The sequence below is a fragment of the Bombina bombina genome, chromosome 6 (assembly GCF_027579735.1).
Source record: "Bombina bombina isolate aBomBom1 chromosome 6, aBomBom1.pri, whole genome shotgun sequence".
Lineage (NCBI taxonomy): Eukaryota > Metazoa > Chordata > Amphibia > Anura > Bombinatoridae > Bombina > Bombina bombina.
The window spans coordinates 275,192,856-275,217,469 of NC_069504.1; the positions used below are offsets into that span (position 1 = coordinate 275,192,856).

General features: G+C 42.6%; 1 protein-coding gene across 1 annotated transcript in view; it reads left to right on the forward strand.

The window, feature by feature from the left end:
* Positions 1–24,614, forward strand: part of HELB (DNA helicase B) — a 518,950-nt gene that overhangs the window by 85,189 nt on the left and 409,147 nt on the right. The window contains exon 8 of the mRNA XM_053719225.1: positions 23,107–23,281. Within this exon, the coding sequence (XP_053575200.1) occupies positions 23,107–23,281 (175 nt within the window). The remainder of the gene's footprint in view (positions 1–23,106; positions 23,282–24,614) is intronic.

Consider the following 24,614-nt stretch of genomic DNA (forward strand, 5'->3'; position numbering starts at 1 on the left):
CTTCCATATGCTGACTATGTGAGACAGAGAGAGTCTGGCTTGTGAGTTGTCTGGTTCCCAGGAGGTGGTGAGTGCCCCAGCCATTGGGGGTGTAAAAAAGATGACAGTTTTTGTCATTTCTGTGATCCCAAGATTATGGGGGATTCTGATATGATAGACACGGATGTCTCCGATACGGAGAATGCGTCTTGTGATGAATATGAAATGGCCCAGGTAATCAATGCCCATCAGTTATGTTCCGATTGCCATTCTAGAGTACTCTCTTCTCCCGGATCAGGGAGCTTAGAGTGCGTTGAGCCATCCGCCTCCGAGGTTTCCATGTCACGTGAGGCACGTGCCCCAGACCCTTTCTCGGCTACGCAAGCAGTTGTCCCTATGGCCTTTACTCCTTCTCCAGTGGGTGGCTTGTTTCCTCCAGAGGTTACGGCACGGTTCCTCATGGCCATTTCTATAGCACTGACTCCTTTATATCTCCCAAGTGAAATATTTCTAAGATACTGTCCGTGTTATGTTAACCAGGGCCCGTCGGGCGTGGGATCGCCTGATTCAGTTCGGCCTTCTGGGGAAGCGTTGGCCTCTGAGGCTTTGCGGCCCCAACCTCGGGGCCAGGGTCTTTCGTTGATCCGGCGAGGGATGATTTTGCCTTCCGTTCTAGGCTGGCATGTCTTTGTGTTTTTTTAAGACATGTTTCCATCTTAATATGGGAAGAGTCCACAGCTGCATTCCTTACTTGTGGGAAATACTGAACCTGGCCACCAGGAGGAGACAAAGACACCCCAGCCAAAGGCTTAAATACCTCCCCCACTTCCTCATAACCTCAGTCATTCTTTGCCTTTCGTCACAGGAGGTTGGCAGAGAAGTGTTAGAATATTTCGGAGTCCTCTCTTATGGAGGGTAGTACTCTTCGAGATGGGACTGGAGTTTTCCTGTCAGCCTCTCAGTGAGAGCATGGATGAAAGTTAGAGTCCAGAGATGCAGGGAGAGTCTTTCTAGAAAACCATCCTGACTCATATTAAAGGACCAGTCAACACAGTAGATTTGCATAATCAACAAATGCAAGATAACAAGACAATGCAATAGCACTTAGTTTGAACTTCAAATGAGTAGTACATTTTTTTTCTTACAGTTTTAAAAGTTATGTCTATTTCCACTCCCCCGTACCATGTGACAGCCATCAGCCAATCACAAATGCATACACGTACCATGTGACGGGCATTAGCCAATCACAAATGCATACACACTTCTGCACATGCTCATTAGGAGCTGGTGACTCAAAAATTTTAAATATAAAAAGACTGTGCATATTTTGTTAATGGAAGCAAATTGGAAAGTTGTTTAAAATTGCTGCTCTATCTGAATAATGAAAGTTTTATTTTGACTTGAGTGTCCCTTTAACAGCTCCATAAGCAATCAGCGTTGACGAGTTTCGCTGCCTGCTTTTTTTCACTCAAGTCCATGTCTGAAGCGATGCTACTATCTGTCACACTTGAAGGGCCGTGTTCCTGTTCCACGGCGTAGATTCTGGTAAGATTGTTTCATATTTTATACATGTATGATAACGCAAGAAGACAGGGTCACAGTGTGACTCCTTTTATCTGTATAGAATCAAGGGTTAATATCTCCTTAGGGGGATTATTGAACAGGGGGGGAATAATCTTATGTTTGTTTGATTTTATGCTGCTTTTATATGTGAGATGTTATGGGCTCATAGGCTGTTATGGAATATACAGGTTTCACTTTCACTTTGAGAGCCATGCAGCTTACAAGCTTAGCGCACTTTCTCATAGCAGGGAGGGTCCTGCATTGTGCACCATGTGATTAATTCCCTTTTTCCTGAGCGGGTGTCTATCAGAGAAGAGTCATAAATCTCTGTACTGTCTGGGTCATAGAAGGTGGTGAGTGCCCCGGCCATTGGGGTATAAGGGTGCGTTTTTTTTAAATAAAATAAGATGTTTTATTTCTCTAGTTCTCCGGTAATTGCTCTAGCGATGGAGGATTTGTCCAGTGAGGTGCGTACCCTACATTTTTATATCTCTACACATGCAGTTTTCCTGTAGCATTGCTGATCCTCCATCTGGAGGGGGCCTTTTCTCCTACATTGGTGTGTCCGGTCCACGGCTTCATCCTTACTTGTGGGATATTCTCATTCCCTACAGGAAATGGCAAAGAGAGCACAACCGCAGAGCTGTCCATATAGCTCCCCCTCTAGCTCCGCCCCCCCAGTCATTCTCTTTGCCGCTCTGTACAAGTAGCATCTCCACGGGGATGGTAAAGAGTATGTGGTGTTAGTTGTAGTTTTTATTTCTTCTATCAAGAGTTTGTTATTTTAAAATAGTGCCGGTTTGTACTATTTACTCTGCAACAGAAAATGAAGATTTCTGTTCATGAGGAGTATGATTTTAGCACCAGTAACTAAAATCGTTTGCTGTTCCCACGCAGGACTGTTAAACACAGAGAACTTTCAAGGGGGAACAGTTTGCAGGCTTATCTGCTTCAGGTATGATCAGTCACTATTCTAACAAGACCAAGTAATGCTAGAAGACTGTCAGTTATCCCTTATGAGATAGGTAAGCCATTTTCTTAGACTCATTAACAGAATTAAGGCTTATAATTTGGGCTCTCTGCTGGTTGACACTATTGTGGGCTTAGCCGTTTATTTTTTATCATGCTTATGTGACTTTGAAGTGTTTTTTCAAACTTTAAAACACTTTTTGGGTATGTTATTTGCGCCTGGCAGCCGTTTAGACACCTATATTGGTCAGAAAGGCCCCTTCACTCTGGAAGGCAGAGGGAGGAGGCCTCATTTTCGCGCCTCAGTTGCGCAGTTGCCTTTCATCAGAAGGTTCATGCAGCTTCACGTGGATGGTCAAGAGGCTTAGAAAAGGACTTATAAGAGGTTTATTCGTTTTTTGGTTAACCCATAAGGAAGGTAAAAGCTGTGGTGGAGACTGTGGCAGGGGACTGTAGTGTATTAACCGGTTAATTGCTGTTATCAGCTCCGGTTTGGGCATTTAAGGGTCAATTGATTTAAAACTTTGTGTGCAATACTTTCATAGCTTTAAGACACTACGGTGAAAATTTCAGGAAAATTGGATATTTCTTTATTACTGAAACGTCAGAAAAACAACAAAGTGTGCTCCTTTATTATTTAAAGAGACAGTAACGGTTTTGTATAAAATTACTTTTTTTGCATTAAGAAGCTGCCTAGGTTTGTCTAACATGTCTGTGCCTTCAGATAGCCTATGTTCTGTATGCATGGAGGACAAGGTGGTTCCACCATTAAATGTTTGTGCGAATTGTGCCATAGGGTCCAAACAAATTAAGGACAGTACTGTCACATTTAAAAATGTTGCCCAAGATGATTCTTCAAATGAAGGTAGTGGGGATAGTTCATCATCCTCTCCTTCTGTGTCAACGCCAGCTTTGCCCTTGCCAGCGATACCTAGTACATCTGACGCGCCTTTGGCTGTTACTATGCAGCAATTAGCGGCAGTAAGGAATAATTCTTTAGAAGCATTTTTATCCAAGCTGCCAGTTTATCCTAGAAAGCGTGATTGCTCAGTTTTATATACAGAGGATGAGCAAGCAGACGCAGGGGATAATTCATCTGTGGTACCCTCACATCAATCTGAGTTGGCAGTGAGGGAGGGCCTGTCTGATGGAGAAATTTCTGACACAGGAAAAGTTTCTCAGCAGGCAGAGACTGATACCATTGCATTTAAATTTAAACTAGAACACCTCCGCGCCCTACTTAAGGATGTGCTAGCTACTCTCGATGATTGTGATCCTTTGGTGATTCCAGAAAAATTGTGCAAAATGGACAAATTCTTAGAAGTTCCAGTGCACTCTGAGGCGTTTCCGATACCCAAGAGGGTGGCGGATATAGTGACTAAGGAGTGGGAGAAGCCAGGTGTACCATTTGTTCCCCCTCCTATATTTAAGAAGATGTTTCCCATTGTTGACCCCAGAAGGGACGCATGGCAGACGGTCCCTAAGGTAGAGGGGGCAGTTTCAACATTAGCTAAGCGCCCAACTATACCAATAGAGGACAGTTGCGCTTTCAAAGATCCTATGGATAAAAAACTAGAAGGATTACTTAAGAAAATATTTGTTCAGCAAGGTTACCTTCTGCAACCAATTTCGTGCATTATTCCTGTCACCACAGCGGCGTCTTTTTGGTTCGATGAACTAGAAAATTCGCTCCAGAAAGAGACTCCTTATGAGGAGGTCATGGACAGAATTCACGCACTGAAGCTGGCTAATTCCTTTATTTTAGATGCCGCTTTTAAATTGGCGAAATTAGCGGCGAAAAATTCAGGTTTTGCAATAGTGGCGCGCAGAGCGCTTTGGCTAAAATCTTGGTCGGCGGACGTCTCGTTAAAAAATAAATTACTTAATATTCCTTTCAAGGGTAAGACCCTATTCGGGCCAGAATTGAAAGAGATTATTTCAGACATCACTGGGGGAAAGGGCCATGCCCTTCCACAGGATAGGCCTTTCAAAGCTAAGAATAAGTCTAATTTTCGTTCCTTTCGCAATTTCAGGAACGGACCGGCTTCTAGCTCTACAGCCTCTAGACAAGAGAGTAACGCATCCCAGTCCAAACCAGCATGGAAACCATTGCAAGGCTGGAACAAGGGAAAACAGGCCAAGAAGCCTGCTGCTCCAACCAAGTCAGCATGAAAGGATAGCCCCCGATCCGCGTCTGGATCTGGTGGGGGGCAGACTCTCTCTCTTTGTTCAGGCTTGGGCAAGAGATGTTCCAGACCCCTGGGCTTTAGAGATTGTCTCTCAGGGGTATCTCCTAGAATTCAAGGACCTTCCACCAAAGGGAAGGTTTCATCTTTCTCGCTTGTCTTCAGACCAGACAAAGAGACAGGCATTCTTACATTGCGTAGAAGACCTTTTCAAAATGGGAGTGATTCACCCAGTTCCAAAAGCAGAACAAGGACTGGGTTTTTACTCAAACCTGTTTGTAGTTCCCAAAAAGGAGGGAATGTTCAGGCCAATTCTGGACTTAAAAATCCTAAACAAATTTCTCAGAGTTCCATCATTCAAGATGGAAACAATTCGAACAATTCTACCTATGATCCAGGAAGGTCAATATATGACTACTGTGGACCTAAAGGATGCATACTTGCATATTCCAATCCACAAAAATCACCATCAGTTCCTAAGATTCGCCTTTATGGACAAGCATTACCAGTTTGTGGCCCTTCCCTTCGGGTTGGCCACCGCTCCAAGAATTTTCATAAAGGTGCTAGGGTCACTTCTAGCGGTACTAAGACCGCGGGGCATTGCAGTAGCACCTTACCTAGACGACATCTTAATACAGGCGTCGTCTCTTCCCAGAGCCAAGGCTCATATGGATATTGTTCTAGCCTTTCTAAGGTCTCACGGGTGGAAGGTGAACGTAGAAAAAAGTTCTCTGTCCCCGGTCACAAGGGTTCCCTTCCTGGGAACAATAATAGATTCGGCAGAAATGAAAATCTTTCTGACGGAGGTCAGGAAGTCAAAACTCTCAAAGCTTGTCGAGTCCTTCATGCCATTGCTCAGCCGTCTGTGGCTCAGTGCATGGAGGTTATAGGTCTAATGGTGGCGGCAATGGACATTGTCCCATTTGCCAGAATTCATCTAAGACCACTGCCATTGTGCATGCTCAAGCAATGGAATGGGGATTATGCAGACTTGTCTCCCCAGATACAGATGGACCAGGAAACCAGAGACTCGCTTCTCTGGTGGTTGGCTCAGGATCACCTGTCGCAGGGAATGAGTTTCCGCAGACCAGAGTGGATCATTGTCATGACCGACGCCAGTCTCCTAGGCTGGGGCGCGGTCTGGGACTCCCTGAAAGCTCAGGGTCTATGGTCTCGGGAAGAATCTCTTCTCCCGATAAACATTTTGGAATTAAGAGCGATATTCAATATGCTCCTGGCTTGGCCTCAACTAGCGAAGACCAAGTTCATAAGATTTCAGTCGGACAACATGACGACTGTAGCGTACATCAATCATCAGGGAGGAACGAAGAGTTCCCTGGCGATGAGAGAAGTATCCAAGATCATCAAATGGGCGGAGGATCACTCCTGCCATCTATCTGCAATTCACATCCCAGGAGTAGACAACTGGGAGGCGGATTATTTGAGTCGTCAGACTTTCCATCCGGGGGAGTGGGAACTTCACCCGGAGGTCTTTGCCCAGTTAACTCAACTATGGGGCATTCCAGATCTGGATCTGATGGTGTCTCGTCAGAACTCCAAGGTTCCACGCTACGGGTCCAGGTCCAGGGATCCCAAGGCGACATTGGTGGATGCATTGGTGGCGCCTTGGTCATTCAATCTAGCGTATGTCTTTCCACCGTTTCCTCTACTCCCCAGGCTAGTAGCCAGGATCAAACAGGAGAAGGCTTCGGTGATTCTAATAGCTCCTGCGTGGCCACGCTGGACTTGGTATGCAGACCTGGTGAATATGTCATCGGTTCCACCATGGAAGCTACCATTGAGACAGGACCTTCTAGTGCAAGGCCCATTCGAACATCCGAACCTAGTTTCTCTGCAGCTGACTGCTTGGAGATTGAACGCTTGATTCTATCTAAGCGTGGGTTTTCGGAATCAGTTATAGATACTCTGGTTCAGGCCAGAAAGCCTGTAACCAGGAGAATTTACCATAAGATATGGCAGAAATATCTCTATTGGTGCGAATCCAAGGGTTATTCATGGAGTAAAATTAGAAGAGTTTCTGAATTGTCTGCTTTGCAGTGTAATTCTCCCTATCTGGTGTTCCATACAGATAAGGTTGTTTTTCGTACCAAACCTGGTTTTCTCCAACATTGGTGTGTCCGGTCCACGGCGTCATCCTTACTTGTGGGAATATCTCTTCCCCAACAGGAAATGGCAAAGAGTCCCAGCAAAGCTGGCCATATAGTCCCTCCTAGGCTCCGCCCACCCCAGTCATTCTCTTTGCCGTTTCACAGGCAACATCTCCACGGAGATGGTTAAGAGTATGTGGTGTTTAGTTGTAGTTTTTTATTCTACTATCAAGAGTTTGTTATTTTAAAATAGTGCTGGTATGTACTATTTACTCTGAAACAGAAAAAGATGAAGAATTCTGTTTGTGAGAGGAAGATGATTTTAGCAGACAGTAACTAAAATCGTTTGCTGTTTCCACATAGGACTGTTGAGATGAAGTAACTTCAGTTGGGGGAAACAGCAGACTTTTCTGCTTAAGGTATGACTAGCCATATTTCTAACAAGACTGTGTAATGCTGGAAGGCTGTCATTTCCCCTCATGGGGACCGGTAAGCCATTTTCTTAGTCTCAAACAGAATAAAGGGCTTAATATGGGCTATAAAACTGGTAGACACTTTTATGGGCAAAATCGATTGCTTTATTTGGGCTTTTTATACATGTTTATGCTGGTAATTCACACTTATAAACTTGGGGAACGTTTTTTAACGTCAGGCACTGTGTTAGACACCTTTTCCAGTCAGGTAGGGCCTTCCCAGTTGTAGGCTGGGCCTCATTTTTGCGCCACAACTGCGCAGTTACTTTTGAGAGCAAGACATGCAGATGCATGTGTGAGGATCTGAAAGTAGTTGGAAAAGTTCCTAGAAGGCTTCATTTGGTATCGTATTCCCCCCTGGGTTTGGTAAAGTCACAGCAAAGGCTGTAGCTGGGACTGTAGAGGGGTTAAAACTGTAACCGGCTCCGGTTTCGTTATTTTAAGGGTTAAAGCTCTGAAAATTGGTGTGCAATACTTTGAATGCTTTAAGACACTGTGGTGAACAATTCCTTCATACTTTTTCACATATTCAGTAATAAAGTGTACTCTGTTTAAAATTTAAAGAGACAGTAACGGTTTTGTTTTAAAATGGTTTTTGTGCTTTATTGACAAGTTTAAGCCTGTTTAACATGTATGAAAGTCAATGTGTCTCCCCCTTCAAAATTGTGTGATAATTGTGCCATAGCGTCCAAACAAAGTAAGGACAGTACTGCCACAGATAATGAAGTTGCCCAAGATGATTAATCAGATGAAGGGAGTAGACATGGTTCTACATCATCTCCTTCTGTGTCTATACCAGTTTTGCCCACGCAGGAGGCCCCTAGTACTTCTAGCGCGCCAATGCTTATTACTATGCAACAATTGACGGCAGTAATGGATAACTCCATAGCAAATATTTTATCCAAAATGCCTGCATATCAGAGAAAGCGTGATTGCTCTGTTTTAAACACTGAAGAGCAGGAGGGCGCTGATGATAATTGCTCTGTCATACCCTCACACCAATCTGAAGGGGCCATGAGGGAGGTTTTGTCAGATGGGGAAATTTCAGATTCAGGAAAAATTTCTCAACAGGCTGAACCTGATGTTGTGACATTTAAATTAGAGCATCTCCGCGCACTGCTTAAGGAGGTGTTATCTACTATGGATGATTGTGACAACCTGGTCATTCCAGAAAAATTATTCAAGATGGACAAGTTCCTAGAGGTTCCGGTGCACCCCGACGCTTTTCCTATACCCAAGCGGGTGGCGGACATAGTGAATAAGGAGTGGGAGAAGCCCGGCATACCTTTTGTCCCCCCTCCTATATTTAAGAAATTATTTCCTATGGTCGACCCCAGAAAGGACTTATGGCAGACAGTCCCTAAGGTCGAGGGGGCAGTTTCTACTCTAAACAAGCACACTACTATTCCTATCGAGGATAATTGTGCTTTCAAAGATCCTATGGATAAAAAATTGGAGGGTTTGCTTAAAAAGATTTTTGTACAGCAAGGTTACCTTCTGCAACCCATTTCGTGCATTGTTCCTGTCACTACAGCAGCGTGGTTCTGGTTCGAGGAACTAGAAAAGTCGCTCAGTAGAGAGACTCCATATGAGGAGGTTATGGACAGAGTTCACGCACTTAAGTTGGCTAATTCTTTTATTTTAGATGCCGCTTTGCAATTAGCTAGATTAGCGGCGAAAAATTCAGGGTTTGCTATTGTGGCGCGCAGAGCGCTTTGGCTAAAGTCTTGGTCAGCGGATGTATCATCCAAGACAAAATTGCTTAATATCCCCTTCAAGGGTAAAACTCTCTTTGGGCCAGAATTGAAAGAGATTATCTCAGACATCATTGGGGGAAAGGGCCACGCCCTCCCACAAGATAGGCCTTTCAAAGCCAAGAATAAGTCTAATTTTCGTTCCTTTCGTAATTTCAGGAACGGACCGGCCTCTAATTCTGCATCCTCTAAGCAAGAGGGTAATGCTTCACAGACCAAACCAGCCTGGAAACCGATGCAAGGCTGGAACAAGGGTAAGCAGGCCAAGAAGCCTGCTGCTGCTAACAAAACAGCATGAAGGAGTAGCCCCCGATCCGGGACCGGATCTAGTGGGGGGCAGACTCTCTCTCTTTGCTCAGGCTTGGGCAAGAGATGTTCAGGATCCCTGGACGCTAGAAATAGTTTCTCAGGGTTATCTTCTGGAATTCAAGGAACTACCCCCAAGGGGAAGGTTTCGCATGTCTCACTTATCCTCAAACCAAATAAAGAGACAGGCATTCTTACATTGTGTAGAAGACCTGTTAAAGATGGGAGTGATACACCCAGTTCCAATAGCGGAACAAGGAATGGGATTTTTCTCAAATCTGTTCGTAGTTCCCAAAAAAGAGGGAACCTTCAGACCAATTCTGGATTTAAAAATCCTAAACAAATTTCTCAGAGTACCATCGTTCAAAATGGAAACCATTCGAAAGATTCTACCTACAATCCAGGAAGGTCAATTTATGACTACCGTGGATCTAAAGGATGCGTACCTACATATTCCTATCCACAAAGAACATCAGTTCCTAAGGTTCGCCTTTCTGGACAAACATTACCAGTTTGTGGCCCTCCCATTCGGGTTAGCCACTGCTCCAAGGATTTTCACAAAGGTACTCGGGTCCCTTCTAGCGGTTCTAAGACCGAGGGGCATTGCAGTAGTACCATACTTGGACGACATTCTAATACAAGCGTCGTCACTTTCAAAGGCAAAGGCTCATACAGACATCGTTCTGGCCTTTCTCAGATCTCACGGATGGAAGGTGAACATAGAAAAAAGTTCTCTGTCTCCGTCGACAAGAGTTCCCTTCTTGGGAACAATAATAGATTCTTTAGAAATGAGGATTTTTCTGACAGATGTCAGAAAGTCAAAACTTCTAAGCGCTTGTCAAGTTCTTCATTCAGTTCCACGTCCTTCCATAGCTCAGTGCATGGAAGTAGTAGGGTTGATGGTTGCAGCAATGGACATAGTTCCTTTTGCGCGAATTCATCTAAGACCATTACAACTGTGCATGCTGAAACAGTGGAATGGGGACTATACAGACTTGTCTCCAGTGATTCAAGTAGATCAGAAGACCACAGATTCACTCCGTTGGTGGCTAACCCTGGATCACCTATCCCAGGGAATGAGCTTCCGCAGACCAGAGTGGGTCATCGTCACGACCGACGCCAGTCTAGTGGGCTGGGGCGTGGTCTGGGAATCCCTGAAAGCTCAGGGACTATGGTCTCGGGAAGAGTCTCTTCTGCCGATAAACATTCTGGAACTAAGAGCGATATTCAATGCTCTCAGGGCTTGACCTCAGCTAGCAAAGGCCAGATTCATAAGATTCCAATCAGACAACATGACGACTGTTGCTTATATCAATCATCAGGGGGGAACAAGGAGTTCCCTGGCGATGAAAGAAGTGACCAAAATAATACAATGGGCGGAGGATCACTCCTGCCATCTATCTGCGATCCACATCCCAGGTGTGGAAAACTGGGAAGTGGATTACTTGAGTCGTCAGACATTCCATCCGGGGGAGTGGGAACTCCACCCGGAGATCTTTGCCCAATTGACGCAATTATGGGGCACTCCAGATATGGATCTGATGGCGTCTCGTCAGAACTTCAAGGTTCCTTGCTACAGGTCCAGATCCAGGGATCCCAAGGCGACTCTAGTGGATGCACTAGTAGCGACTTGGACCTTCAACCTAGCTTATGTGTTTCCACCGTTTCCTCTCATTCCCAGGCTGGTAGCCAGGATCAAGCAGGAGAGGGCCTTGGTGATCTTGATAGCTCCTGCGTGGCCACGCAGGACTTGGTATGCAGACCTGGTGAATATGTCATCGGCTCCACCATGGAAGCTACCTTTGAGACAGGACCTTCTTGTACAGGGTCCATTCGAACATCCAAATCTGGTCTCCCTCCAGCTGACGGCTTGGAGATTGAACGCTTGATTCTATCAAAGCGTGGGTTTTCAGATTCTGTGATAGATACTCTGGTTCAAGCCAGAAAACCGGTAACTAGAAAAATGTACCATAAAATATGGAAAAGATATATCTGCTGGTGTGAATCCAAGGGATTCCCATGGAATAAGATAAAAATTCCTAAGATCCTTTCCTTTCTACAAGAAGGTTTGGATAAAGGATTATCTGCGAGTTCTCTAAAGGGACAGATTTCTGCTTTATCTGTCTTACTACACAAACGACTGGCAGCTGTGCCAGATGTTCAAGCATTTGTTCAGGCTCTGGTTAGGATCAAGCCTGTTTACAGACCTTTGACTCCTCCCTGGAGTTTAAATCTAGTTCTTTCAGTTCTTCAAGGGGTTCCGTTTGAACCTTTACATTCCATAGATATTAAGTTGTTATCTTGGAAAGTTTCGTTTTTGGTTGCTATTTCTTCTGCTAGAAGAGTTTCTGAGTTATCTGCTCTGCAGTGTACGCCGCCCTATCTGGTGTTCCATTCAGATAAGGTTGTTTTGCATACTAAGCCTGGTTTTCTTCCAAAGGTTGTTTCCAACAAAAATATTAACCAGGAGATAGTTGTACCTTCTTTGTGTCCGAATCCAGTTTCAAAGAAGGAACGTTTGCTACACAATTTAGATGTAGTCCGTGCTCTAAAATTCTACTTAGAAGCTACAAAAGAGTTCAGACAAACATCTTCTCTGTTTGTTGTCTATTCTGGTAAAAGGAGAGGTCAAAAAGCAACTTCTACCTCTCTTTCCTTTTGGCTTAAAAGCATCATCCGATTGGCTTATGAGACTGCCGGACGGCAGCCTCCTGAAAGAATCACAGCTCACTCCACTAGGGCTGTGGCTTCCACATGGGCCTTCAAGAACGATGCTTCTGTTGATCAGATATGTAAGGCAGCGACTTGGTCTTCACTGCACACTTTTGCCAAATTTTACAAATTTGATACTTTTGCTTCTTCGGAGGCTATTTTTGGGAGAGAGGTTTTGCAAGCCGTGGTGCCTTCCGTTTAGGTAACCTGATTTGCTCCCTCCCTTCATCCGTGTCCTAAAGCTTTGGTATTGGTTCCCACAAGTAAGGATGACGCCGTGGACCGGACACACCAATGTTGGAGAAAACAGAATTTATGCTTACCTGATAAATTACTTTCTCCAACGGTGTGTCCGGTCCACAGCCCGCCCTGGTTTTTTAATCAGGTTTGATGAATTATTTTCTTTAACTACAGTCACCACGGCACTCTATGGTTTCTCCTATATATTCCTCCTGTCCGTCGGTCGAATGACTGGGGTGGGCGGAGCCTAGGAGGGACTATATGGCCAGCTTTGCTGGGACTCTTTGCCATTTCCTGTTGGGAAGAGATATTCCCACAAGTAAGGATGACGCCGTGGACCGGACACACCGTTAGAGAAAGTAATTTATCAGGTAAGCATAAATTCTGTTTTCTTCCAAAAGTGGTTTCCAATAGGAATATTAACCAGGAGATAGTTGTTCCTTCTCTGTGTCCTAATCCAGTTTCTAAAAAGGAACGCTTGTTACACAATCTAGATGTGGTTCGTGCTTTAAAATTCTATTTAGAAGCAACAAAAGATTTCAGACAGACATCTTCATTGTTTGTCGTCTATTCTGGTAAGAGGAGAGGTCAGAAAGCTACTGCTACCTCTCTTTCCTTCTGGTTAAAAAGCATCATCCGATTGGCTTATGAGACTGCCGGACGGCAGCCTCCTGAACGAATTACTGCTCATTCTACTAGAGCTGTGGCTTCCACATGGGCCTTCAAGAACAAGGCTTCTGTTGAACAGATCTGTAAGGCAGCGACGTGGTCTTCTCTGCATACTTTTGCCAAATTTTACAAATTCGATACTTATGCTTCTTCGGAGGCTATTTTTGGGAGAAAGGTTTTACAAGCAGTGGTGCCTTCCGTTTAGGTTCCCTGACTTGCTACCTCCCTTCATCCGTTTCCTAAAGCTTTGGTATTGGTTCCCACAAGTAAGGATGAAGCCGTGGACCGGACACCCAAAGTAGGAGAAAACAGAATTTATGTTTACCTGATAAATTTCTTTCTCTTACGGTGTGTCCGGTCCACGGCCCGCCCTGGCTTTTAGTCAGGTTTAAAATTTTTGTTTTTGTACACTACAGTCACCACTGCACCCTATGGTTCTCCTTTTTCTCCTGACCGTCGGTCGAATGACTGGGGGGCGGAGCTAGAGGGGGAGCTATATGGACAGCTCTGCGGTTGTGCTCTCTTTGCCATTTCCTGTAGGGAATGAGAATATCCCACAAGTAAGGATGAAGCCGTGGACCGGACACACCGTAGGAGAAAGAAATTTATCAGGTAAACATAAATTCTGTTTTTTCACCAGACGTTACTGCAAAATTCAGACGGCGGTGTCTGCGGCCTTTAATTCTTTACCTCGCCCCCTGCTAAGTGCAAGCGTAAGGTTACATATTGCACTCCTTCCCAGAGTACATCAGATAATTTATTGGATTTATCTGAGGGTTATCCGAGGATGAAGTTCTTTCTGAGACTTCAGAGTATGAACATTCTGGGTCAGAGTCTGCTGCCTCTAAACCAAACTTTAGTTTAGGAATTTGCGCTTTTTTCTAAAGGAAGTTTTTGGCAAATTCAGAGGTTCCAGAGGCCAAATTGCCTGATGAACCTTTAATTCCTAAATTGGATAGAGTTTGAGGACAGGGTGGTACCTTATCCTTCCCTGCTCCTGTTAGATGGCAAACATTATTAAGAATGAATGGGACAGGATTGGATTCCTTTTCCCCCTCTTCTCCCTTTAACAAACTGTCCCTGGTCCTAGACTCTCAATGAAGTTGTGAGGTTCCGTCCCTAAATTTGATGGCGTTATCTTCACCCTTTCTAAACGTACTACTATCCCTATTGAGGATAGTTCTTTGTTTGAAGAGCCCATGGATACGGGATATTTGTTTCAACCGGTGGCGGCTGTTACTGCGGTTACTGGAAAATATACCTTCTGGTGTGACTCCTTATAGGATTTGATTGGGTTGGGGTGCTCTTTACCTCTTCCTGCTGACCAGGAGTGATATTCTCACTAGTAATTAATGACGTTGTGGACTCTCCATATCAAGAAATAGATTTATCAGGTAAGTATAAATTTTGTTTTTGTGCTAAAGTGACTATTCCTGCAAGGGTTTTTCCACAGTGGTGTCAGAAGTGGGATTGTTAGTGCCTTCTTTACTATCCTGGAAGCCTTAAAGGTACAGACCCACATAAATATGGAGGATGTTTTAAAGGCCCTGTTGCAAGCTGCATCCATACAAGACACTAATCGTCAGACTGCAGCATCAGTTGCAACTCAGCAAGAGTGTAACAGACTTTTAGCTTTGCAAACTGGGACCCTGGCTGAGGCCCAAAAACAGTAACATGCCATGCTTTATGATATTGTGCATTGTATTACTGCTCATACTAGGAAGGTGTTAGATTTTGCCCATTCACACCTTTTTGGGTGGACATCTGGGCGTAGAGAAAACTCAGGAAAAGGTCATGAGAAGGTTCTTTTTGCCAGGAGTTTATGAAGAAATAAAGAGATATTGTGCTTCCTGCCCAGAGTGCCAACTATCATCCTCAAAACCCAAGGTAATGTCTTCACTTATACCCCTCCAAATTATTGTTATACCATTTGATAGTATTTGGAGGGACTTGGTAGGCCCATTAGAGAAATCAGCTCGTGGTCACCAATACATTCTTATTACTGTTGATTATGCATATCGATACCCTGAGGCCATTCCGCATACGTAAGGCCAATGCTAAAAATATAGCAAAATAATTGGTAAGTATTTTTCACAGGTTTGGATCCCAAAGGAAATTTTAACTGACCAAGGTACTCCTTTTGTTTCCCATCTCATGAAAGAGTTATGCCAATTATTTAAAATACAGACTTTGAAAACCTCGGTATATCACCCACAGACAGATGGGCTAGTAGAGAGGTTTAACCGCACACTTAAGGGGATGTCAAGGAAAGTTGTTAGTACAGATGGGAAGGATTGGGATCAACTTCTACCTTACTTATTGTTTGCAATCTGTGAAAATCCCCAGAGCTCAACTACTTTTTCTCCTTTTGAACTTTTGTACGGTCGACATCCGTTAGGTATGTTGGACATACTAAAGGAAACTTGGGAGGAACAGGGAGTACCATGTACTAATGTGGTGCAGCATATAGAGAAAATGCAGGAGTGAATGGCTCATGTGTTTACCCTGGTTCGTCAGTATATGGGAAAAGCTCAGGATGCTCAAAAATGGTAAGTGCTATTGTAAGGCAATTTAAACATGGTGACAGGTTAATGGTTTTGGTTCCTACAGCTGAGAGTAAGCTTTTGGCTCGTTGGCAGGGACCTTATGAAATTATAGAAAAGGTAAGCCCTGTGAATTATAACGTTAGTCAGCCTGACCGTCATAGGAAAAGCAAATGTTCCACATAAATCTTCTTAAGCCATGGAGGGATAGAGAAGCATTGGTAGCGCAGTTAGATGATACAGGGCCTGAGCCTCAAATTTCAGAACAAGTAATAACTATTTCCCCAGCGCTAATACCTGAACAATTAAAGCAAGTTAAGGAAATGGTGGAGAGGAATAAGGATGTTTTCTCGCCTATGCCAGGCAGAACACAAGAAATTGCCCATGATATTATTACTGAGCCTGGAGTAACCCTTAAGTTAAAACCATACAGGATTCCTGATGCAAAAAGGAAGGCTGTACGAGTAGAGGTTAGGAAAATGCTTGAATTAGATGTGATAGAAGAATCACATAGTAATTGGTCTAACCCAATTGTTTTGGTACCTAAACCGAATGATTCTATCCGAATTTGTAATGATTTTAGGAAATTGAATGAAGTGTCAAAGTTTGATGCCTCGCCGATGCCACAGGTTGATGAACTGGTAGAGAGGCTAGCTTAGGCCAGATTTCTTTCCACATTGGATTTAACAAAAGGGTATTGGCAGATACCCCTCACTAAGCATGCCTGAGAGAAAACTGCCTTTGTAACCCCAGATGGTTTATTTCAATATAAGATGATGCCCTTTGGTCTCCATGGAGCTCCAGCAACTTTTCAGAGGCTCATGGATAAATTTTTAAGGCCACATGCGCAATATGACGCTGCGTTATTGATGATGTCATAATCCATAGCACAGACTGGGACTCTCATTTGCAGAAAGTAGAGGCAGTGGTAGACACCTTTAGGAAAGCTGGGTTAACCACTAACCTCTCCAAATGTTTTATTGGATAGGCAGAGGCTAAGTATTTAGACTACATAGTGGCACGGGGGTTAGTGAAACCCCAAATGAACAAGGTAGGAGCTATACAGAATTAGCCCAGGCCTCTTAGGAAAAAGCAGGTTAGAGCTTTCTTGGGAATTGTCGGCTACTACCACAGGTTCATACCCTATTTTGCTACCAGAGCTGCTCCTCTCACATACCTTATAAAAGCCAGAAGTCTAGACACGGTAAGGTGGGACAGAAAGGCAGAGTAGGCCTTTATAGACCTTCGATCAGCATTGTGTAAGCAACCTGTCCTTGTGGCACTTGACTTTGATAAAACATTTTTTTTGCAGAAAGATGTCTATGAGGTTGGGTTGGGTGCTGTACTATCACAGTACATAGGCAAAGAAGAACATCCAGTGCTATATCTAAGCAGGAAATTGTTGCCTCAAGAACAGCGCTATGCTGTTATAGAAAAAGAGTGCTTAGCAATTAAGTGGGCTATGGAGACTCTAAAGTATTTGCTGGGCAGGCGCTTCACCCTTGTCACAGACCATGCTCCATTATAATGGATGCACACCAACAAAGATAGAAACTCACGAGTGACTAGATGGTTTTTGTCCTTGCAGCCATTTACTTTTGTGGTGAAGTACAGAGCTGGTTTGCTCCATGGTAACCCTGATGCACTGTCTTGTGTGCATGGGCTTATTGCAGCAGTCGCTTCACACACTGGTGTTACGCTGGGGAGGGGGGATGTGGGACAGGGTGAGAAGAGAAGTGTATATTAGCATGAGATTGGAAAGGTCACCTTTTCCCTTCTAACAAAGTGTTAATTTGTTAGCAGCTCACCACAGCTGATTCTTGTTAAATCAGTTTGATCCCTTTAAAAAGGTCAACTTCACGCAACTGCCCCACGGCATCAGATAAACTTTGCAAATTCAGGATAGGTTTAATTCATCAAATTTTTTATATTTCATTATTTTTTAAAATCTTTACCTTTTTGAGCGTTCCGACGATAAGCGTATCTCTCCCGCACGGCATTTTGTCAAATTGATTAACAGATGACGATTCTTAAAAGAATGAATCCTTGTTTCCCCCCACCCCCGGTTGGAAGGTGAATTTAGGAAAAGGTTCCTTGATTCTGGCTACAAGAGTGGTATTTTTGGGAACAATAATAGATTCACTAGAAGTGAAGTTTTTTCTGACAGAGGCCAGAAAATCAAAAATCTTCAATCCTTGTCTTATTCTTCAGGCCTTTCCCTGGCTATCAGTAGCTCAGTGTATGGAGGTAATTGATCTGATGGTGTCAGTTATAGACATCATTCCGTTTGCTTGGTTCCATCTCAGGCCTCTGCAGTTGTGCATGCTCAGACAATGGAAAGGGGATTATGTGAATATGTCTCCACGTATTGTTTTTGATCAGGAGATAAGAAACTCTCTTCTGTGGCTTCTGTGGTGGTTGTCCCAGGATCTTCTAAGGGAACCTGCTTCCGCAGACCTACCTGAGTGATTGTGACCATGGATGCCAGTCTTGGGATGGTTGCTGTCTGGGGTTCATTAAAGACTCAGGGTCTTTGGACTCGGGAGTAGTCGGTTCTTCCTATAAATATTCCAGAGCTAAGGACAATCTTCAATGCTCTTCTGGCCTGGCCTCAGTTAGCTGCAGTCCAGTTTATCAGATTTCAGTCGGACAACATAACGTCCGTGGCTTACATCAATCATCAGGGGAGGACTCGAAGTTCCTTGGCCATGACAGAGGTAGACAGGATTATTCAGTTTGCAGAGTCCGACAATAGTTGTCTGTCTGCAATCCACATTCCAGGGGTGGACAATTGGGAAGCGGATTTTCTAAGCCGACAGACTTTTCATACAGGGGAGTGGGTACTCCATCCGAAGGCATTTTCTAACTTGATTCTCTAGTGGGGGCAGCCGGAGCTGGATCTCATGGCATCTCGTCAGAATGCCAAGCTTCTAAGCTATGGGTCACGGTCTCAAGATCCTCAGGCTGTACTGTTAAATGCTCTGGCCATTCCTTGGAACTTCAGTCTAGCATATGTTTTTCCTCCGTTCGCTCTCCTTCCACGGGTCATTGCTCGAATCAGACAGGAGAGGGCGTTGGTGATTCTCATTGTCCCGGCGTGGCCTCGCAGAATCTGGTATGCAGATCTGGTGGAGATGTCATCTCTTCCACCTTGGAGTCTTCCGTTACGGAAGGGCCTTCTACTTCAGGGGCCCTTCCTTCATCCACATCTTGTTTCTCTGAAGCTGACTGCTTGGAGATTGAACGCTTGATATTATCTTGACGTGGTTTTTCTGAATTTGTTATTGTAGCTATGATTCAGGCTCGTAAGCCTGTGTCTAGAAAGATTTATTATAAGATTTGGCATATATATATTTGTATTGGTGTGCTTCCAGAAGTTTTTCTTGGAATAGAGTTAAAATTCCTAGGATTTTGTCTTTTCTCCAAGAGGGTTTGGAGAAGGGTGTATCTGCTAGTACATTGAGGGGTCAAATTTCAGCTTTTATCTATTTTGTTGCATAAACGTCTGGCAGATATGCCAGATGTTTTGTCTTTTTGGCAGGTTCTGGTTAGAGTCAGGCCAAGGTTTAAATTTGCTACTCCTCTGAAGTCTCAATTTGGTTCTTAGAGTTCTTCAACATGCTCCTTTTGAACCTATGCATTCTTTGGATATTAAGTGTTTATCCTGGAAAGTTTTGTTTTTGGTTGCTATTTCTTCTGCTCGAAGAGTTTCAGAGCTTTCAGCTTTGCAGTATGAATCTCTTTTCCTTATTTTTCATTCTGATAATGTAGTTCTGCGTACTGCCTTAGTTTTTCTTCCAAAGGTGGTTTCCGATTGGGAATATTAATCAAGAGATTTTTGTTCCTTCCTTGTATTCTGATCCTTCTTCTCATAAGGAACGTTTGTTGCACAACCTATATGTGTTACGTGCTTTAAAGTTTTATTTACAGGCAACTAAGGATTTTCGTCAGTCGTCTTCCTTATTTGTTGTTTATTCTGGGAAGAGAAAGGGTCAGAAAGCTACGGCTTCTTCTTTCTTTTTTGTTGAGGAGTATTTTTTGCTTGACTTATGAGACTGCTGGACGGCAGCCTTCTGAGAGAATCACGGCTCTTTTTTTTGTCCAGGGCTGTTTCTTCTTCTTGGGCTTTTAATAATGGCGCTTCTATGAAACAGATTTGCAGGGCTGCTACTTGGTCATCCTTACACACTTTTTCAATATTTTACAAATTTGATACTTTTGCTTCGGCTGAGGCTTCTTTTGGGAGAAAGGTTCTTCAAGCAGTGGTGCTTCTGTTTAGGTTACCTGTCTTTTCCTTGCCTTATCATCTGTGTCCTCTAGCTTGGGTATTGATTTCCACTAGTAATTGATGATTCTGTGGACTCGCCATATCTTAGGAAAGAAAACATAATTTATGCTTACCTGATAAATTTATTTATTTCCGGATATGGTAAGTCCACGGCCCAACCTTTATTTAAGACAGTTTATTTTTCTATAAACATCAGGCACCTCTGCACCTTATATTACTTCCTTTCTCCTTTCTTGTTGTCGAATGACTGGGGATTGTGAGTAAGGGGAGTGGTATTTAACAGTTTTTGCTGTGGTGCTCTTTGCCACCTCCTGCTGGTCAGGAGAGATATTCCCACTAGTGATTAATAATTCCGTGGACTCACCATATCTAGAAAGAAAGAAATTTATCAGGTAAGCATAAATTATGTTTTGTGCTAAAGTGACTATTCCTGCAAGGGCTTTGCCACAATATATAGTATTAGTAGACAATCTAAGGTATCTAGACTCATTTTGGTATATTTCATGCCACCATTTTGCTGCAAAATGCAATAATATTTAAAACATTATTTACTTTTTCACAAATTTTGGAGTTCTCACTGAAATTACTTACATACCGCTTGTGCAGTCATAACACAACTGGATGTAAAAGCTTTTCTGAGATCCCTTTTGTTCAGAAATAGCAGACATTTAATTGAAGCTGCGCACAATTCTGAAATTCCTGGCAGTTAAGAGTTTAATCAGGTAGCTTGTAAGGTTAAGTTTAGCTGTAGTGTAGAGATTACCCTCCCACCCCTGATTTCTCCTAAACCACTCTCTTCCCTCCCTCACTCCTCAGTGGTCACCACCATCTTAGGTACTGGAAGACAGTCTGCCAAAGTGAAGTTTTAGGGGCTGATTTATCAAGTGCCGAATGGCCCCTGATGCCCCTGTTTCCGTGCGAGCCTTCAGACTCACCAGAAACAGCAGTTATGAAGCCGTTGCCTCTGAGGCTGCAGTCTGCAATCCGCCAGATCCTATACAATCGGACTTATTGACACCCCCTACTGCTTGTGCAATGTTAAATGCCGACAGTGTATGCTGTCGGCATTCAGCGATGTCTGTCGGACATGATACGCTACATGCAGAAATAGTGCAATCTTGCTACTGTTAGCGAAATCGCAGCAGAAAGATGCCCAGGACAGCAGCACTCTACAAGGTACGGCACTGGCCCTTAAGGGATAAGAGACCAAAATGAATGATACAGTGAATGTCAACTTTCAAGAATGAGTGCCCGGTTTTTAACAATACTATTAAAAACAGGGGCACTTTCAGTCTTGAAAGTTTACATTTCACTGGTTTTGTTAAAAATACTTATCTTTTTCTTTTTGAAGCCGGTGAAGCGATTCCCCCTCCTGCCGCTCGTCTCTTCTTACGTCAGCAATGGCAAATACGGCATCCTCCAATCACGGCGTTGGGGGGGGGGGGCGTGCGTGATTGGAGGATGCCGTATTCGTCATTGCTGACGTAAGAAGAGACGAGCGGCAGGAGGGAGAATTCGCTTCACCGGCTTTTAGAAGAAAAAGTAAGCATTGAATGAAAGTGCCCCTGTTTTTAATAGTATTTTTAAAAAAACGGGCACTCATTCTTGAAAGTTGACATTTCACTTTAACTTCTTTTCTGCAGTGTTTAGCACATAATAATGTAAAAACGCCATTGCTGTATAAACGACCAACGTTGTACGGTTAAAAATTAAAATAAAATTAATGATACAGTAAACATTAACTTTACTTATTGTCTGCAGTGTTTAGCACATAATAATGTAAAACATTATTGCTGTATAATCATTCTAGCTTTCCCTGTATCCCATTATTCTTCCAATCTGATAACTATTTGGCTAAAGGAGGACGTGTATTTTTTAAATATACAGGCAGTCCCCGGGTTACAGACATCCGACTTAAAGGGACAGTCTACACCAGAATTTTTATTGTTTTTAAAGATAGATAATCCCTTTATTAACCATTCCCCAGTTTTGCATAACCAACACAGTTATAATAATATACTTTTAACCTCTGTGATTATCTTGTATCTAAGCCTCTGCAAACTGCCCCTTTATTTCAGTTCTTTTGACAGACTTGCAGTTTAGCCAATCAGTGCCTGCTCCCAGATAACTTCACGTGCACGAGCACAGTGTTATCTATATGAAATATGTGAACTAACACCCTCCAGTGGTGAAAACTGTTAAAATGCATTCTGAAAAGAGGTGGCCTTCAAGGTCTAAGAAATTAGCATATGAACCTCCTAGGTTAAGCTTTCAACTAAGAATACCTAGAGAACAAAGCAAAATTGGTGATAAAAGTTAATTGGAAAATTGTTTAAAATTACATGCTCTATGTGAATCATGAAAGTTTATTTTGGCCTAGACTGTACCTTTAAGTACAACTCCTACTTACGAACTGAGTAAATAGAGCTTTATCGCCAGTCCTTCTTTCCAGGATAACCCAAAATACTCAAATTCCCATTGTCACAAGGACAGAAAGTGATGGGAAATTTTCTGAACAGGGGCACAGATAGCAAAACAAACTTTTCCCTATGCTATCCAAAACTAACAAAAAATGTTTGTCTAGAGTTTCACCTAAAAAAAAAGTGCCTGTTCCAACTTACATACAAATTCAACATAAGAACAAACCTACAGAATCGATCTTGTTCATAACCTGGGGCTGCCTGTATATCATTTTTTTTTTAATAGAAATTTGAACATTTTCTTCTACATGGCCCTTCACAAAAATGTGGGATATCTTGTGTAGATAATTCTAACATTTTGGACTTTGAGTTATTTAGAATGTATGTTAAGATCTCCACTGGGACTATACTCTGCTTCTATCATTAAAAAGGCCTTCTGAACATAATTGAAAGACTGATTAAGAGCATCTTGGACACTTGTCACATGGACAAAAACACACTGTGCCACCTGCAGCAAAATAACATTTTCATTTATCTTAATGAAATTAAATGTAAATGCTAATGAATATTCAGTATTTGTTTTAAACTAAACATTACTGAAAAGTGCAGCACACAAATATTTGTTCCAAATGATTTGTCTGAAAGAAATTATTCTATGCTGCGAATGTTTAATATAAAAGAGAAAAAGTAAATGCTATAATATGTCTAATATTATCACTCTGTTGCTTGCACATACACGTTTAACCCCTACAAAGGAATACAGCTACATTTGAGGATATTCTGATGCAGGTGCAGGCTGTTTGTGTTAGATATTATGTCCTTATGTAACATATATTTGAAATAGTAATCTATATGCAGTTAAACAAGCGTGTATTTTATATATTATTTGTTCTTAGATTACCTGCAGTTATTCTCGTTATCGCCAGCAACAAAATTCTACAGCTGCCTGGAAATTCTCTAAAGTAGAAGTACTGGTTGTGGATGAAGGAAGCTTAGTGTCTGTTCACATTTTCAGTTCTACCCTCCAATTACTCTGTGATCATGGCAGGCTGGCTAAACTAATCATTCTTGGTATGTATAATGTTCTAAATGTATGTGTGTGTGTGTATATATGTGTGTGCCCCAAGGCAGAACATACAGTGATCTGAGATGTCATTGCAGAAAATGCAGTATGTCGGCAGAAAGAACAGGACACATGCAGGAACTTTTAGCTTTTCAACTTTGAAGTGCTGCTCCACATTAGACAGCTCTCTTCAAACAGAGCTGTGCTCTGGCTGCACTGTATACATTTTCTGTAACACAGTGCATCCAGAGCAAAGTGCTGTTTGAAGTGAGCAGTCAAATATGCAGTGGCTCTCAGAGATTTTTTTCGAACCCGCCCCTTAGCCTTTCCCAGTCTGCAAAGCTGTTTATTCTGAATTCAAGAGCACTGCATCTTTTTATTACTACATTTCTATGTTAGACCAAGAGAAAAGGAAACGGATTTATTAAAGAGACATTTTAAAATTTCTTTTTTTTGTATGCAGCTAATTTGCAATGCAATTTTCAGATACTGCAGAAAAAGTTTCACTAAAAAAATATCATTGCAGAAAGTAAAGAAAAGTTCTGCCTCTGGATGTGTATGTATGTACATGTATGTATATGTATATATATGTTATATATGTGTGTGTGTGTGTGTGTATATATATATGTATATATATATATATATATATATATATATATATATATATATATATATATTACAAATTCCCATTAAGCCAAGAAAATGATTTATAAAGATGTAGACCTACATAGTTTCTCGAATAAAATTGCTAAATGCTAGATTCTGCATGCAGAGCAAAATCCTAACAAATACAGCCTTTTAACTGTACACACAGAATAGGGAAAAAAGGCTTGCAATAGAGTACATGGTGTGTTCTCTTACATATTTTATAGGAGCTTTGTTTTCTTTATGCAGGTGAGACGGATCAATTTGTCTTAACTGCTACTGTTGAACATTAAAAAGACATGACAAGATGTAGGAAATATTCCAACAAATTTATAAGACTGTAAAACAGATGCTTAAATAATACAATAGTAAAAGTTCTAGAATTTTATCACACAATTACAAACAAGACATACACAGTCCTGAAATACTTATCTGTTATTATAAAAGGCCAGGTATGTTTGTTCGATGCAGTCATGCGCAGTAGAGACTGCATCGTGAAACAAACATACCTGGCTGTAAGGAAGGATCAGTCGGTGAGGATCAGACAGTGGGTGAGAGGGGCGCTTAGGGAGCAGGCGGGTGGGAGCGAGGGGGACGGGAGGGACCTCTGCACTACAGAAAAAAAAGTTGAGAGCGGCAGGGAAGGAGGGAGAGGGGATTTTAGCCCGTGTACATGGGCTTTAGGACTAGTATGAA